Below are 13684 nucleotides of genomic sequence, written 5' to 3'. Positions count from 1 at the left end.
GTAATATTTCCACACAAATGGCCATTGGGAAAATGATTGCAGTGCAGTTTGTGTGCAAGCACGGAACAGAAGATAGTCTGAAATAAAACAAAAAATGTCCGGTACATCAGTGCCATCTGTAACATACTCCAGTGTATAAATTCAATATAGATTAATCATTATTAAAGCTACAAAGTTACTTGCCAGGGTGGGTATTTTGACATACTTTTGTATGTATTTGTCCATTCAGGCGGCTCACGCGGCTGTCTGTGAGCGCGCTGTTCACACAGAACACAGCGCGCGAGTACTGAATGTAGCTGTCTTTCACGTTCAAATGCTTTTTAATCGCTTGAATTTTTAAATTAACAAGTCTTAAAAACACATGCAAATGATAAGTCGTGACGACGCTGCAGTGGCCCAATCGGGCAAGTGACAAATCCGTCTACTGTCCCGAACGTCTTTCACGCTGGCCCCGGGCCATCGGGCAGTCCTTATTGTCGAGCCCTGCATAGGCTGTCTTAATGCTGAGTTTTCAGAAGCTGGACCATCCATATACATGAGTATGTATACTACAATCAACTGAAACCCTGTGACTACACACAGACAGTCTCCATTTAATTAATCATGTGACATCAAAACCAACAGCACCTGACTGCACCTGTGATTAGGGCTGGGTATCGATTCAGATGTCTCGATTCGATTTGATTTCGATTCGCAAGCTTTCGATTCGATTCGATTCTTGGTTCGATTCTCGATTTTTTATTATTACATTCAGTGAATATAGTTTTAATACAAATGCTATTGATATTTCTAAAAAACTGAACAGTAAACATCAGTTTACAAATGGTGAATTTATAAAAATAAATTAAGAGCCACAGGTCTGTATTTTAAACCTATTCTTTTTTTGTATAGGGTCCTTTTTTAAACAATAATAGGGCCCTATAAAATGTTCTTAATTTTTCTGGTAATCAGATGAAGGCATAAAACATTAATTTAATTTATCCTAATCAAATGAAAAACCCTTTTATTTTTTGGCAAACTAAGTGCTGCACAACAGAGGTTTACTGTTAAAATTAAAAAGAAAACAGATGTGATTATTCCTTTAAAAATAAAGATTTATTAATATTTATTAGTAGCAGTAGTAGTAGTAGTCTTAAGACTGCTAAATAGTAATATTTCTGATAGTTTCTTCACGTTAAACTAAACTTTTATTTTGACGGGTTGCCATGAGGAACTTGCAGCTGCTGTGTATGTGATATGACGGTAGTTTTGTAAATAAACGGTAAAATGCTAGTGAAGTGACTCTCAGAGCAGCTGGGGATGATATTCGTGTATTCATACCATCATAGTGAGACGACAGAGGCTGAAAACACCGCTAGCTCGTCCGCGCTTTAGTAAGTGTGTAGTAAACAAAACAGTGCGTCGCACCATTTGCCATTCATTCATTCATTCATTCATTCATTGCGTAAATCGTGGCTCCTTTACGCGTGATGTCGAATGCTTCCACAGATTTGTAGTATTACTATAGAATTTCACCTGAGCATTGCAAATCACGCATGCTTTGTTCTTGGTTCTTGTCAACAGTATCTCCGCCATGATAAGCACTGAATGAATGACAGGTAAATAAGAGGGTGACATCTAGTGGAGAAGAATAATGATACGATTCACTTTAATCAGATCTTGTTTTAAATGTTTGCTGAAATAACTACCGGAAAAGATCGATTCGCGGCTTTTGAGAATCGATATCGAATCGACGTCATTTAAAAAAACGATTAATTGAAAAATCGATTTCTTTTTACCCAGCCCTTCCTGTGATGATTTAAAAACATATTAAATGTGGTGAATACTTATGAAATCAATTACACTGGATTACTTTGTCTAAATCTGCTTTATGCTTGACATTAAAGAGTCTTTTCTTTTCATCAGAAAGATCACTGTGCCAAATTAAGTTCACTGTGATTCAATGCTGTAAGACAAGAAAACATGAAAAAGTCCAAGCAGGATGAATACTTTCTATAGGCACTATGTTGTGCCAGGCATTTAATACCCTGTGAGGTCAAAGCCTGCAACTGGAGAAGGCGTTTGGTTGCACCCCTTTTTGGCAGCAACTATGGTGGGAAATATTTGGGAGAAGTGGCTAAGCTGAGTGTGAAATTGTGCTTTCACAGAGATTTAAGAGCCAAAGGGAGGGGAACTGGAGTGCTGGAGATATGAGAGGGAATAATAAAAGACAAGAGCAGGAGTCAAGTGTGCTCAAGATGGCAAGAGTCAATAATGCAGAACAGAACGAGAGAGAGAGGGGCTGGGGAACCAAGGGCCACTGGTTTGTGAATGGTATTTTTCTGTAGAGTGTTCCTGAGTTGGCTATATGGTTCTTTAAAAATTGTAGATGTCAGATCTGTCAGATCTTATTAAATTCAAATTCTTCAAACATGCTTAATATGTGCTTAATATGTCTTAATATGTAAGGTCAAGCCAGCCACTTAAAGACACCTTTTGATATAAACAAGCATGTAAGCTACTCTAAGATAAGGCAATAAGCTCTAAACATGTTGTTATCATTTTCAACAAACACTGAGCAATAAAAGTCTTAGAGGGCTCTGTTAGGCTCTTCTGTACACTGATGACAGCCATTCTTGTAATACTTTAGTTTGAAGGGATAGATCACCCAAAAATGTAAATTTCAACATCATTATCTTATCCTTTTGTTGTTTCAAACTTGTATGACTTTCTTTCTTCTGTAACATAAAAGAAGGTGTTCTGAATAAAGTTTCAATTGTTTTGACCATCCAATGAAAGTCAGCAGGCTCTACATCCTGATTGGAACCAATAATGACCTTCATTGCGTGAAGAGAAAAAAACATTTTTTCAAAATATCTTCTTGTATGTTACACAGAAGAAACTCATTTTTAGATGAACTGTCCCTTTAAGAAAGTTTATTTTACATTTGACTAACTTTAGATGTGATTTTTTCACTTTCTGAATGCTTACTTGAAAAACTATGGTTGGTTACTTAAGTGATATACTTGCCTTTGTGCCATCATTTTAATTTAATTTGTTTGTTATACTAATATTTAACATTATTAATTAAGATGTGTGTTCATTAGCATACACATTTTGCTGTGGGATTGAAATTGGTATCAAGAGTTAATGAACTAATATTGCTGACTTCTGAAATAATGGTATTTGTGACAACCTTTATTTTCTGAGTGTGGTCACAGTCTCATGGGCAAACATGACGAAGACAAAGCGAGAGAATGTAGATGAGTGAGAGACACAAGTGAAGGGTGAGGCTTGCACAGAGAGTGTGAGGCTCGGCCCTGACAAGCTCCCCAAATGCTTCATCAAACTGCCAGAGGGGCAGCAGGGCTCTACGCTTACTTTTCTTTTTAGGAGCGCTTGTGCTTTTTTTCAATTGTGTTGTTGTCGGACAATATAAGTCACTTAATATTCACTTCTTGTTTAATGAACTGTTGTATTAAATCAATATCACATTTGCAAACTCCCTTAATAATCATTAAAAGCTGTCACTCATCTTCGTTCATCGCAATCTCACAAAACTCCATTACAATCAACAAAGCTCCTTACACTGCACATGAATCTCTTATTTACACTCTGTCTACACTTTGTTTGTTATAATGAGAGGACACGTCTGTGATACATTACTCAACGATGTAGAAACACGTAAGTAGGCTGCGTTAGAACCTTTGAAGCTCCCTCAGCGCAAACACGCATATGCTGATCGGGTCAGTCGAAAAAAATATTTTTTCATAGTCGCACGCAGTAGTTTTCAGTCGCACTGTAGAACCCTGGGAAGTTCTCAAAGGATTTTGGGACAGACTTTTGTAAATGCACACTTTTTAACTCCTCTTCACTTCCAGTCCTACTGAAGGTTTTTAAACCTCATGCACATCTAAATCCAGGGTCTGCCAACCGTAAACCAGAGTCAACCTGATTCACCGCATCACTGATCTGTGATCAGGCTCTACTCTGAACCACCTAATAAGTGATGATCAGACAAACAGGAGGGAACCGTTCCTATGTCAGAACACTGCATGTCGGCTTAAAAGTCTCTGTATGGGCATGTGCTCTACACAAGCCAAAATCACTCTGTTTATCTTGAGTTTCCTCACAAGCAAACAACAGCCAAAACTTTCACACAAACTCTGTTTACAGTAACCCCGCTGTGATTAACCAAGTGCTAAACATTTTGTCTTTATTTTTCCACATTCATGAGGCCAGAGCTCTGTCCCTGAGGTGTGATGGAATAGAGTGAGGGGCAAATGTGAGGAAAACGTGAGAAAAAGAGGAGAAGTACCCAATGAAATGGCGCTTTTCCACTGCATGGTACGGCACGGTACAGCTCGGTACGGTTCACTTTTGGGGGGTTTTCCACTGGGTACAGTACCTGGTACCTGGTACTTTTTTTAGTACCACCTCGGTTGAGGTTCCAAGCGAACCGTACCGTTACCAAAACGTGACGTGTAAACTCTGCTGATCACGTATTGGTCGGAGAGAATCGTCACTACCAGCGTCACTGAACTTGTGACACAAACACAAGTTAGATTTAAATCAGCACAGCCAGCGAAGGATCGAACGCAACTGTTTTGAACGAGCGCACCTTTTTTTAACAACCAAAAAGTGGCTGTTCCCCCTGTTGAGGAAGTACAGACGTTCCTCTCGTTGATAGCAGAGGAGCGGATCCAGCGAGAGCTTGATGGGGCGACGCGGAATGAAACATTTTTTTAGGAGTCGTGGCAGTAGAGGCGGCGCAACTATAACGACATGTGAATAATCCCGCCCACTCTAAAGCGGTACTAAACTGCAGTGGAAACGCAAACCGAGCCAAACCGAGCCGTGTCGTGCCGTACTGAGCCGTACCGAGCCGAGTCGTTCCCCGCAGTGGAAAAGCGCCAAAAGAGAAGTGGAAGGGTGATAAGTGGAATAATTAAGAGAAGCAATTCACACTCATTTGTTAAAAACTAACATATCTTCCTCTCCCCTTCTGTTAAATTCAACTACTCACTAACCATATAGATCTTTCAAAAATGAAAAATGTAATGTTCCAGGAATAATCTGATGGACAGATAGACAGTAATAATGTGCTAAATAGGCTAAATATTTTCAAGCAAATGTAGCTTTATGTTCACTGGTTTTGGGTGCACCTGATCCCGATCTGATGTGTTTCTTAGGTGGTGTTTACATAACATGCGTTCTTGCATTAAAAAACAGCTAGATGGAGCACAATAAAATGGAACAGAATGCAGGGGTCTTGAGATACATTTTTAAAAGTCAGATAATTTTTAACTTGACGCAATCTTACAAACGTATTGATTGTGGAAGTGAGCTGAACAAACAAGATGCGTGGTTTGTATGGCTATATCGAAGATGAGAAGAGGCTCAATGTAAAAACTCAAATTTCCCAAAAGGGTTTAACCATGAAACTGTCAAACAACTAAAGCACAATACACTGTTTAAAGCAGCACTGCAAAAAAAAAATCAAAACTTAAAGGGGTCCTATTATGCTCTTTTACAAAGTCTTGATTTTATTTTGGCGGTGTACTACAGGCTCTCATACTAGGTTGTTCAAAAAACACATTATTTTTCACATATTTTACATTATTACAACACCTCTCTCCCCAGTCTGGCATGAACAGCTCGAATAGTTCCTGTATCAAATGAAGGCCCGCCTTCTGAAATACGAAATGTGCTGTGATTGGTTAGCTGGGCCAGTGTGTGTTGTGATTGGCAGCACTCGGCACCTGGTTGGGAAATATCATGCCCCTCTATGATCATCTGCGAGCTTCATTGTAAATATTGCGTCAAAATCAAATCAATTTGAGGTTGTTTGAAAAACACATTATTTTTCACATATTTTACATTATAACAGCTCTCTCCCCAGTCTGGCATGAACGGCTCGAAATAGTTCCTGTATCAAATGAAGGTCCGCCTTCTGAAATACGAAAAGTGCTGTTATTGGTTAGCTGGGCCAGTGTGTGTTGTGATTGGAAGCACTCTGCGTCTGGTCGGGAAATGTCATGCCCCTTACCATAGCTGCCTGTGAGCTTCAGTGTAAATATTGCGTCAAAATCAAATAAATTTGAGCGCGATTTAAACCCGGATGTTTGCAGCCCCCCTAAGTTCGCCTACCTTGGGAAAGCTAGCGTGTCTCCGACATAGTGATAACACTCGTTGCCTTCTCTAGTGCAGCTCAACCAGGTCTCGTCCCATTCGTCGATCTTTGTGATATCACAAATCCAGGAAAATATGCGTTGTCGTCCAAACGAGTCATTTGTTGTAGTTTTGGAAAAGTGATTTCTGTTAAATAAAATATCTCCTTTTGAAGTGGACTTTGAGCTTTGTATCTTTGCAGATCTTTTTTATGCTCAAACAGCAACATTACAGACTAACTAAAGTTGAAAAAGTAAAAAGCATAATAGGACCCCTTTAAAAAAAATACAAAATATGAAGCATAATTTATTGTAATATTAAAGATGATGGATAGATAGATAGACCACATAGGCCTAAATGTTTGGCGGTCCAACACAGAACAGACACCCCAGGGAACCGTAACACAATACACACTCAGTTCTGCCAGGATTCTCACCACACAATTTTCAACTTTCTCATAGTCTTTCTTCATCTTGAACTCAACATGCTTTTTCCTGTCTGTAGTCTGTGTTTCTCATTCTCTGTCTCTCTTTCAGATAATCTCCAACAGTAACAGCAGTGTTTTTCTTCTTGTAATCAGGAGCGCTTGTCCTCCTAATTTAAAAAAATTAAGGAGCACCTTCTGATCAATAATAACAAATTCTGATCAAAAATTAGCCTTCCTAATATGAGGTGAAGTGATTTATGGGGGCATTTTCTTTTTACCTTTGCAATGGCATTATTTTCATCTGTAAAATTAAAAAATGTATGTTTATAAGCTTTTTAAAATTTCTATTTAAAACAATATAATAAGAAGTAGAATAAGACAAATAAGTTACCAATCATATGAAATTAGTATTAATGAAAAATTAATTTGTACTACCAGAGGGTGCACAGAAGAACACAAAAGTGGCTTGTAGGTACATTTTCAGACATTCAATGAGGCTCAGAGGTGGCATGAGTGCAATCAAATTCATACATTCATGTGGAGATTAATGTTTTAAATACAATTTTGAATACAGAAATATTAAATGATTTAAATAACTGCAATTATACCTAAAAATGAAACTGAAACCGCCAGCAGGTGGCGGCAAATCACGGATTTAATCACTGAATCATTCATTCAATTGATTCGTTTGAACAGCTGATTCATTCAGGAATGAAATCTTTATGTATGGGTAATCATGAATCACTGACTCACTAGATTCGTTCAAAAACGCACTTTCATGCATGAATGAAACACCGCTGTGTTTTTAGAGATGCGCAGCGGCTGAGCTGTTACTTTATTTGGAACTATTTTCGTTGATGAAATAGAGCAAAATCAGGCAGTACGTGTTTATTGAACTGTTGTATTAAATCAATATCACATTTGCAAACTTTAATAATTAAAATCTGTCACTCTCCTTATCGCGATCTGTGGGCGCACAGAAAATGAGAGATCTTAAGACTTAAAAGCACGTGCAAATGTTAAGTTCCATCATCTGTCATCGCGTTATAAGCGCGGAACCTGCGTGAATGAGTAGAATTATTATTAATAGCCGCAATCCCGTGCCGAAATTTAAAGGGGTCATATGATGCGATTTCAAGTTTTCCTTTTTCTTTGGAGTGTTACCAGCTCTTGGTGCATAAAGAAGATCTGTAAAGTTGCAAAGACTAAAGTCTCAAATCCAAAGAGATATTATTTATAAAAGTTAAGAGTCAGCCACGCCTACCTAAAAGGGCTCGTTCTAACACGCCCCCACATGTCTACGTCACGATGTGGGAAGATTTGCATAACACCGCCCAAATGTTCACACAAAGAAAGAAGGAGTAACTTTTATTCTCGCTGTAGTATTGTTGCCACCGCCGCCTTTACTTTGAAAGCTGATGCTCGCGATTATGGTAAGGGGCGTTACATTTCCGACGCGTGCTTGTGGTGTTTGGCCAATCACAATGCACTGGGTCAGTTGGCCAATCAGAGCAGACTGCGCTTGTCAAAGGAGGGGGCTTTGTTGAAAACGACGTGTTTGAGAGAGGCGGGGCATAGAGGACCTACAATAATGTACAGTATTTGAAAAAGAATGTGTTTTTTGAACATTAAAGCATGTCAACATATTCTGTTACACCAAATACACAAAATAATGATCTTTTTTCTGTCTGTGTGTGAGTGTGAGCGTGTGTGTGTACACCTGTTTTTCTATACTGGTGGGGACTTAAACCTGAATACACACAGACTCATGGGGACTCGTGTCATGGTGGGGACCTAAATTGAGGTCCCCACGGGTAAACAAGCTAATAAATCACACAGAATGAAGTTTTTTTGAAAATCTAAAAATGCAGAAAGTTTCCTGTAAGGGGTAGGTTTAGGTGTAGGGTTGGTGTAGGGAGATAGAATATACGTCTGTACAGTAGAAAGAGCATTACGCATATGGAGAGTTTCCACAAGGATAGCAAACCAGACGTGTGTGTGTGTGTGTGTGTGTGTGTGTGTGTGTGTGTGTTTGTTTACTGGCACTGAACACTTGGGTGTACATTCTGAAGCCAACTCAAACCTGCCTTCAATAAAAAGCAGTCCCATGACTTTTTTATCCCCACTGAATGCAGGAATGGGATCAGGGACTTTCTAAATTACATTCATTGACTTATAAAAACTGTTTTCAACACAAAATCTGTCTTGAATTAGATCTTAGGCTTTGCTAAACTGAAGGAAATTAGTCTTGAATACATAAAACAGCTGTGATATAAAGAGCCGCCCACCACTACGCCCACAAAAACACATGAAATACAAGGTTCATGCAACTCTGTATCAGTCAGATGTAAGTGCTGGTCACATTTGATCTGCCTTTGACCATCAGAAATTACCAAAATAATATATATATTTCAAGATCAGTTTATCGTCCACTAAATGAAAACTGTACACTAAAAAAGTAATAGCACACTTCTTCTAAAACAAGCCACGTATTCTGAGGTATCATTCATTCATGTCCGTAAGTTATGTGCCAAAGTTTAATATTTACTTTTAGATATTCATTCAAAACCCTAATCCTAACTATGAGCAATAGAAGTAAGTCCTGCAAACAGCCCTAATAAGGTCAAGGAGTGTTTCAAACACAATATGTTTCTCCTCCTTTCTGACACGGATCAGGTGGCATGCGTCTGTCGGAGCTCTTGCACAGAGCAGCTGGTTCACAGCTGTAAGTCTTGCTCATTTGAAAGTGCTGCCTCATCCCCGCGACCAAACCCAGAGCCCAAGGGACATCTCTGCTTGTGTGTTCTCTCTCCCGCTCTCTGTTAGTGCTAATAGCTGCTGAGAGAAAATGGGAAGTAATTATGGGAGTCTGACAGGGCTGGGTTTAGAGGAAAGTACTCAATAGAGCAAGCGAGCGAGAGAGTCAGAAGAGATTTGTCGGCATTGGCCCGCATCCATGTTGGACAGCAGAAGGAAGTTGTTCACGCTGAGTGAGGAAGTAACCCCATTTCCTGGAATTTCTGTATATACACCAAGCACTCTCTATTCTGTTAAACGTTGACATGGCAACAAACAAACTCTTCCCGAAGCCATCTGTAATGAGACGGGGGGCGTAATTGCATACAGATTTGATAACATAAGAACGAAGGGAGGTTTTCAGTGGCGCTCATTAAATCTGTACATCACGTGGGGCTAAAAAGCACTCTGATTGTTTAATGATAGGCTTCATCTAGTTTGGGAGGAAACCTGATAATTCTCAAAGCAACAGCATTCCAATGAAAGTGTCCAGAGAGCTGTCTGTATGCTAGCAATCAGAAAGAACACTTTCACATCAGCACAAGCACAAAAAACATAATGAATATCACAAGTAGGGATTAGGGATTGGTTATTGCCTGATAATACAGATTTTGTTTTATTTACTGTATCAGTTGATATAACATACACTATCGATTAAAAGGTTGTGCACAATAAGGTTTTTTTTTTTAAGACATGAATGCTTTTATTCAGCAAGGACATACAAAACTGGTCAAAAGTGACATTTATAATGTTACAAAACACTCCTATTTCAAATAAAAGCTGTTCTGTTGAACTTTCTATATCAGGATCCAGAATTCTGAAAAAATGTATCACGGTTTCATCATATAAAGCAGCACACAGCTTTACCATCACAGGAATAAATTATTTTTTAAAATACATTCAAATAGAAAAAAGTTATTTAAAATTTTAATAATACTTCACAATACTACTCTATATTGTGTCTATTACTGTGTCTGTGTGGCTAGAGCCAGTCTTAGCGTATTGCAGTGTGGCAGGAATGAAAAACATCTTAATTCCCACTTAATTTGTTAAAGGGTTAGTTCACCCAAAAATGAAAATTCTGTCATTAATTACTCTCCTCCGCATCACCCTAGCGCCATTTTGGAGAGTATAGGCTGACACAGAACAACATACGCTGTTTGCGTTCAGTGGATACTCTCCAAAATGGCGCTAGGGTGACGCGAAGGAGACGAATTGTTGAATAAAGTCGTTTTGTTTTTTTTCTTTTGCGCACAAAAAGTATTCTCGTAGCTTCGTAATATTACGGTTGAACCCCTGATGTCACATGGATTATTTTACCGATCTCCTTGCTACATTTCTGGACGTTGATCGTGGTAGTACCCTTGCTGTCTATGGGAGGGTCAGAAAGCTGTCAGAATGCATCAAAAATATCTTAAATTGGGTTCCGAAGATGAACGGAGGTCTTACGGGTTTGGAATGACATGATGGTGAGTAATTAATGACAGAGTATTCATTTTTGGGTGAACTATCCCTTTAACCTGCTCAGTGGTTTTAATCCACAGATTTAACAAGCTTGAACGTCTCACTCCTTTTTGGCCCCCCGCAGCATTCTCCTACAATCTTAGGGAAAAAAGGGACGACACTCTGTTGTGGAGATTTAGTTACCAGGAACTCAATGCGTTGTAGAACACAGAGAAGTAAAATGCTTCTCTGATCATTCCCTGGTTACCTTTAAGAAAAGTGCACACTACTCAAAATTGTCACCTTTTGCTTTTAAGCAACAGCCAATAAAACAGCGAGAGAGTGAATGAGCGATGCTCTTAAGTTTTGTCGTGTGCTCTTGGTGGTTCATTGGTACTACATATAAAATTTAAACCAATGTTCACTCATTCAACCTTAACTGGAGAATAATTTTAAAATGTCATCATAACACAACGAAGCTCCTTCCAGCGACCCGGTCAAGACCTCCACCGCACCAGCTGGTTGGATGTGGGCATCCCTGAGATACGCACCACCGTGGGCCATTTCATAACCATCTCGTTGTGTTCTGAGAAGTGGGAGTATGATGACGATAAATCACATTTCACACCAGAGAGCAGCAGCGGGTCAGAACCGTGGCTGGGGACCATGCATGCCGCTCACAGGCGGGAACAATAGGACAACTTCTTATTGCACACGCTGTAACGGCATATGTGAGCAAAAACATGCGACTTGAAACAACCTACACGACTGGGGCAACATGCCAGGCGAGAAAAGAAAGAAAAGCAAAATCTATCCCACCCCAAGGAATGACACTCAATACAGAGAAACAAGGAGAAACATCATCTGTGGGACACAATGGGCGAGCTACAGCATTGTGAATGAGTGCATCCACAGCGAAGTGTGTGTGTGTGTGTGTGTGTGTGTATGAGAGAGTGAGAGAGGAAGAAAATGAGAAAGGAGAGAGAGAAAGAGGAATGTGAAACACCAACAGCAGAATTCCTCCCTCTTCTTGCCGAGCCTGCAGTCATTATATTGTCTTGTTTTCTTTTGTGAGGCTCCTCTGTTCTGAAGGGATTGTGTCTGACTTGCATGTGGAATAGAAGTCATATGTGACCTTAATACTCCAAACAAGTCTCTAATACCACAACTGGCACCCTTTGTCTCTGAAACCCGCTGAGACGAGCTGCTAAGCATAAATAAACAGCCTCAGATGGCAAACTCTACGGTACTGCTGAACTGAGAAATACAACAAATACACAAACCATCATTCAGCTTCATCTTCCTGGAAACAGAAAATTCACGCTCCACACACACCTACCTCAAAATAATAAGAGTTAAAAGATTTCCTCCTTCCTCTTAAAGAAAAACCAAACTGGTTAATTCGACTACACTAAGAAAACCCAAAGAAAAGTCCATATTTTCCCTCATACGTGTCCATTTTGAATTCTTCTCTCACAATGTGCTGCTGCAGATTTCATCCGCTCAGACTCTCACTTCTGGGCAGAGGTGTGAAACACGAGTGTTCCCCTCAGGGAAAAAATATTTTTAAATGTTTATGCAAAACATATAAATAACATATCTTATACATTTATTTATTCGTATGTTTTAAATGAAGTGAAGCTGACACACGCCATTCGAGGCCGTGCAGAACCGAAACGTGAGCGCTGATGCTTCACACCGCCGTACAGAAGCGTAACTTACTGACGGCACATGACTCTTCAAAAATGTGTTCTGAAATATATAAGCCCATAAAGTACTTACCATATGATACTTTAAGGCAGCAAATGACGATAAGGATGACTTTGCCCGAAGAGACACCGGGTAATTGGCCCATATTTTGAGTAAAATCCACATAGAGTCGCCAGCGCGAGGCTGAGCTCCGTCAGGTTAAAGCGTAAGGAATCTTAAAATGATCTTCAAGAGTAGGTAAACTAATTATATTTGATAGAGAAACTGTCTTTTGTCTGTCAGAATGTCCCGTTTGGCCACATAAATCCGTATACTCCCTTCATTTGAAAGTTTTTTCTTCTCGTTGTTTGGCTGCGATCAAACTTTCTGAACTTCTCTCTTCTTTCACTCCCTGAAGTCGCAGACGAAGATGTTCTTCCGCCAGCCCTACGGGAGGATCTATAGTCTGTGATGCGTCTCTAAATAACATGCTTCTCAAAAGTTTACTTCCTACAAGTTATTGAAAATATTCAAGGAGTTAAACTATGAATTTATTTAACTTTGTGCTGGGTTTGAATCAAGGCTCGATTTTGTGCCAATTTTTTTTCTTGCCGTGGCGGAGGAATTTTCACTTATTCTGCAAAGGCGAGTATGACTCAAATTTAACCCGTTCTTTTACTTTTTCCTCTCCACCCGTTGACGTTACTTGGTAAATGACCCACCCCTATCTCTGGGGTTTTGATTTAGGGTGATATATCCGTTTATTCCTTGTCTTTCGCGTGTGTAGTAATAGAAAACATATTAATAACAAAAAGGTGTTGTTGTGTTATGATTTACCATAACCCAACAACACCATTTTGGTAATAATCTGTTTTCGATATGTTGATGTCTATAATTTGAGTGTTTTAGTATTTGGCCCAATAAATGTAATGACTGCTTGTATGTTTAATTTAGATATTAGCACAAATTAACAGCAGATTTGTTCACAAGTTCAAATTTAGGCCTGTGTGTGTTCCTTTATCATTATCCTTTATCATACTTCTTTATTATTTATCATAGGCTACTTATCTAAAAGAAGTATAAAAGTATATGAGAAAACATGAAAGGATTTAACTTTATAACAGAATCTGTGCGTATACATGCCACATTTCCACAGACAAACAGTTAATAAAAAGGGCG

At 39.2% G+C, this 13684-nt stretch overlaps 1 protein-coding gene across 1 annotated transcript in view; it reads right to left on the bottom strand.

Annotated features, from left to right (window-relative positions):
* Nucleotides 1-12906, bottom strand: part of LOC107750854 (neurogenic locus notch homolog protein 2-like) — a 66146-nt gene extending 53240 nt beyond the window's left edge. Inside the window, exon 1 of the mRNA XM_016566406.1 lies at nucleotides 12599-12906. Within this exon, the coding sequence (XP_016421892.1) occupies nucleotides 12599-12671 (73 nt within the window). The 5' untranslated portion in view covers nucleotides 12672-12906. The remainder of the gene's footprint in view (nucleotides 1-12598) is intronic.
* Nucleotides 12907-13684: the final 778 nt, after the last annotated feature.

This window comes from Sinocyclocheilus rhinocerous, unplaced genomic scaffold (assembly GCF_001515625.1).
Source record: "Sinocyclocheilus rhinocerous isolate Xijiao unplaced genomic scaffold, SAMN03320098_v1.1 scaffold2267, whole genome shotgun sequence".
Lineage (NCBI taxonomy): Eukaryota > Metazoa > Chordata > Actinopteri > Cypriniformes > Cyprinidae > Sinocyclocheilus > Sinocyclocheilus rhinocerous.
The sequence above is the reverse complement of the archived record's forward strand: the minus strand, read 5'-3'. Positions and strand labels throughout refer to the sequence as shown.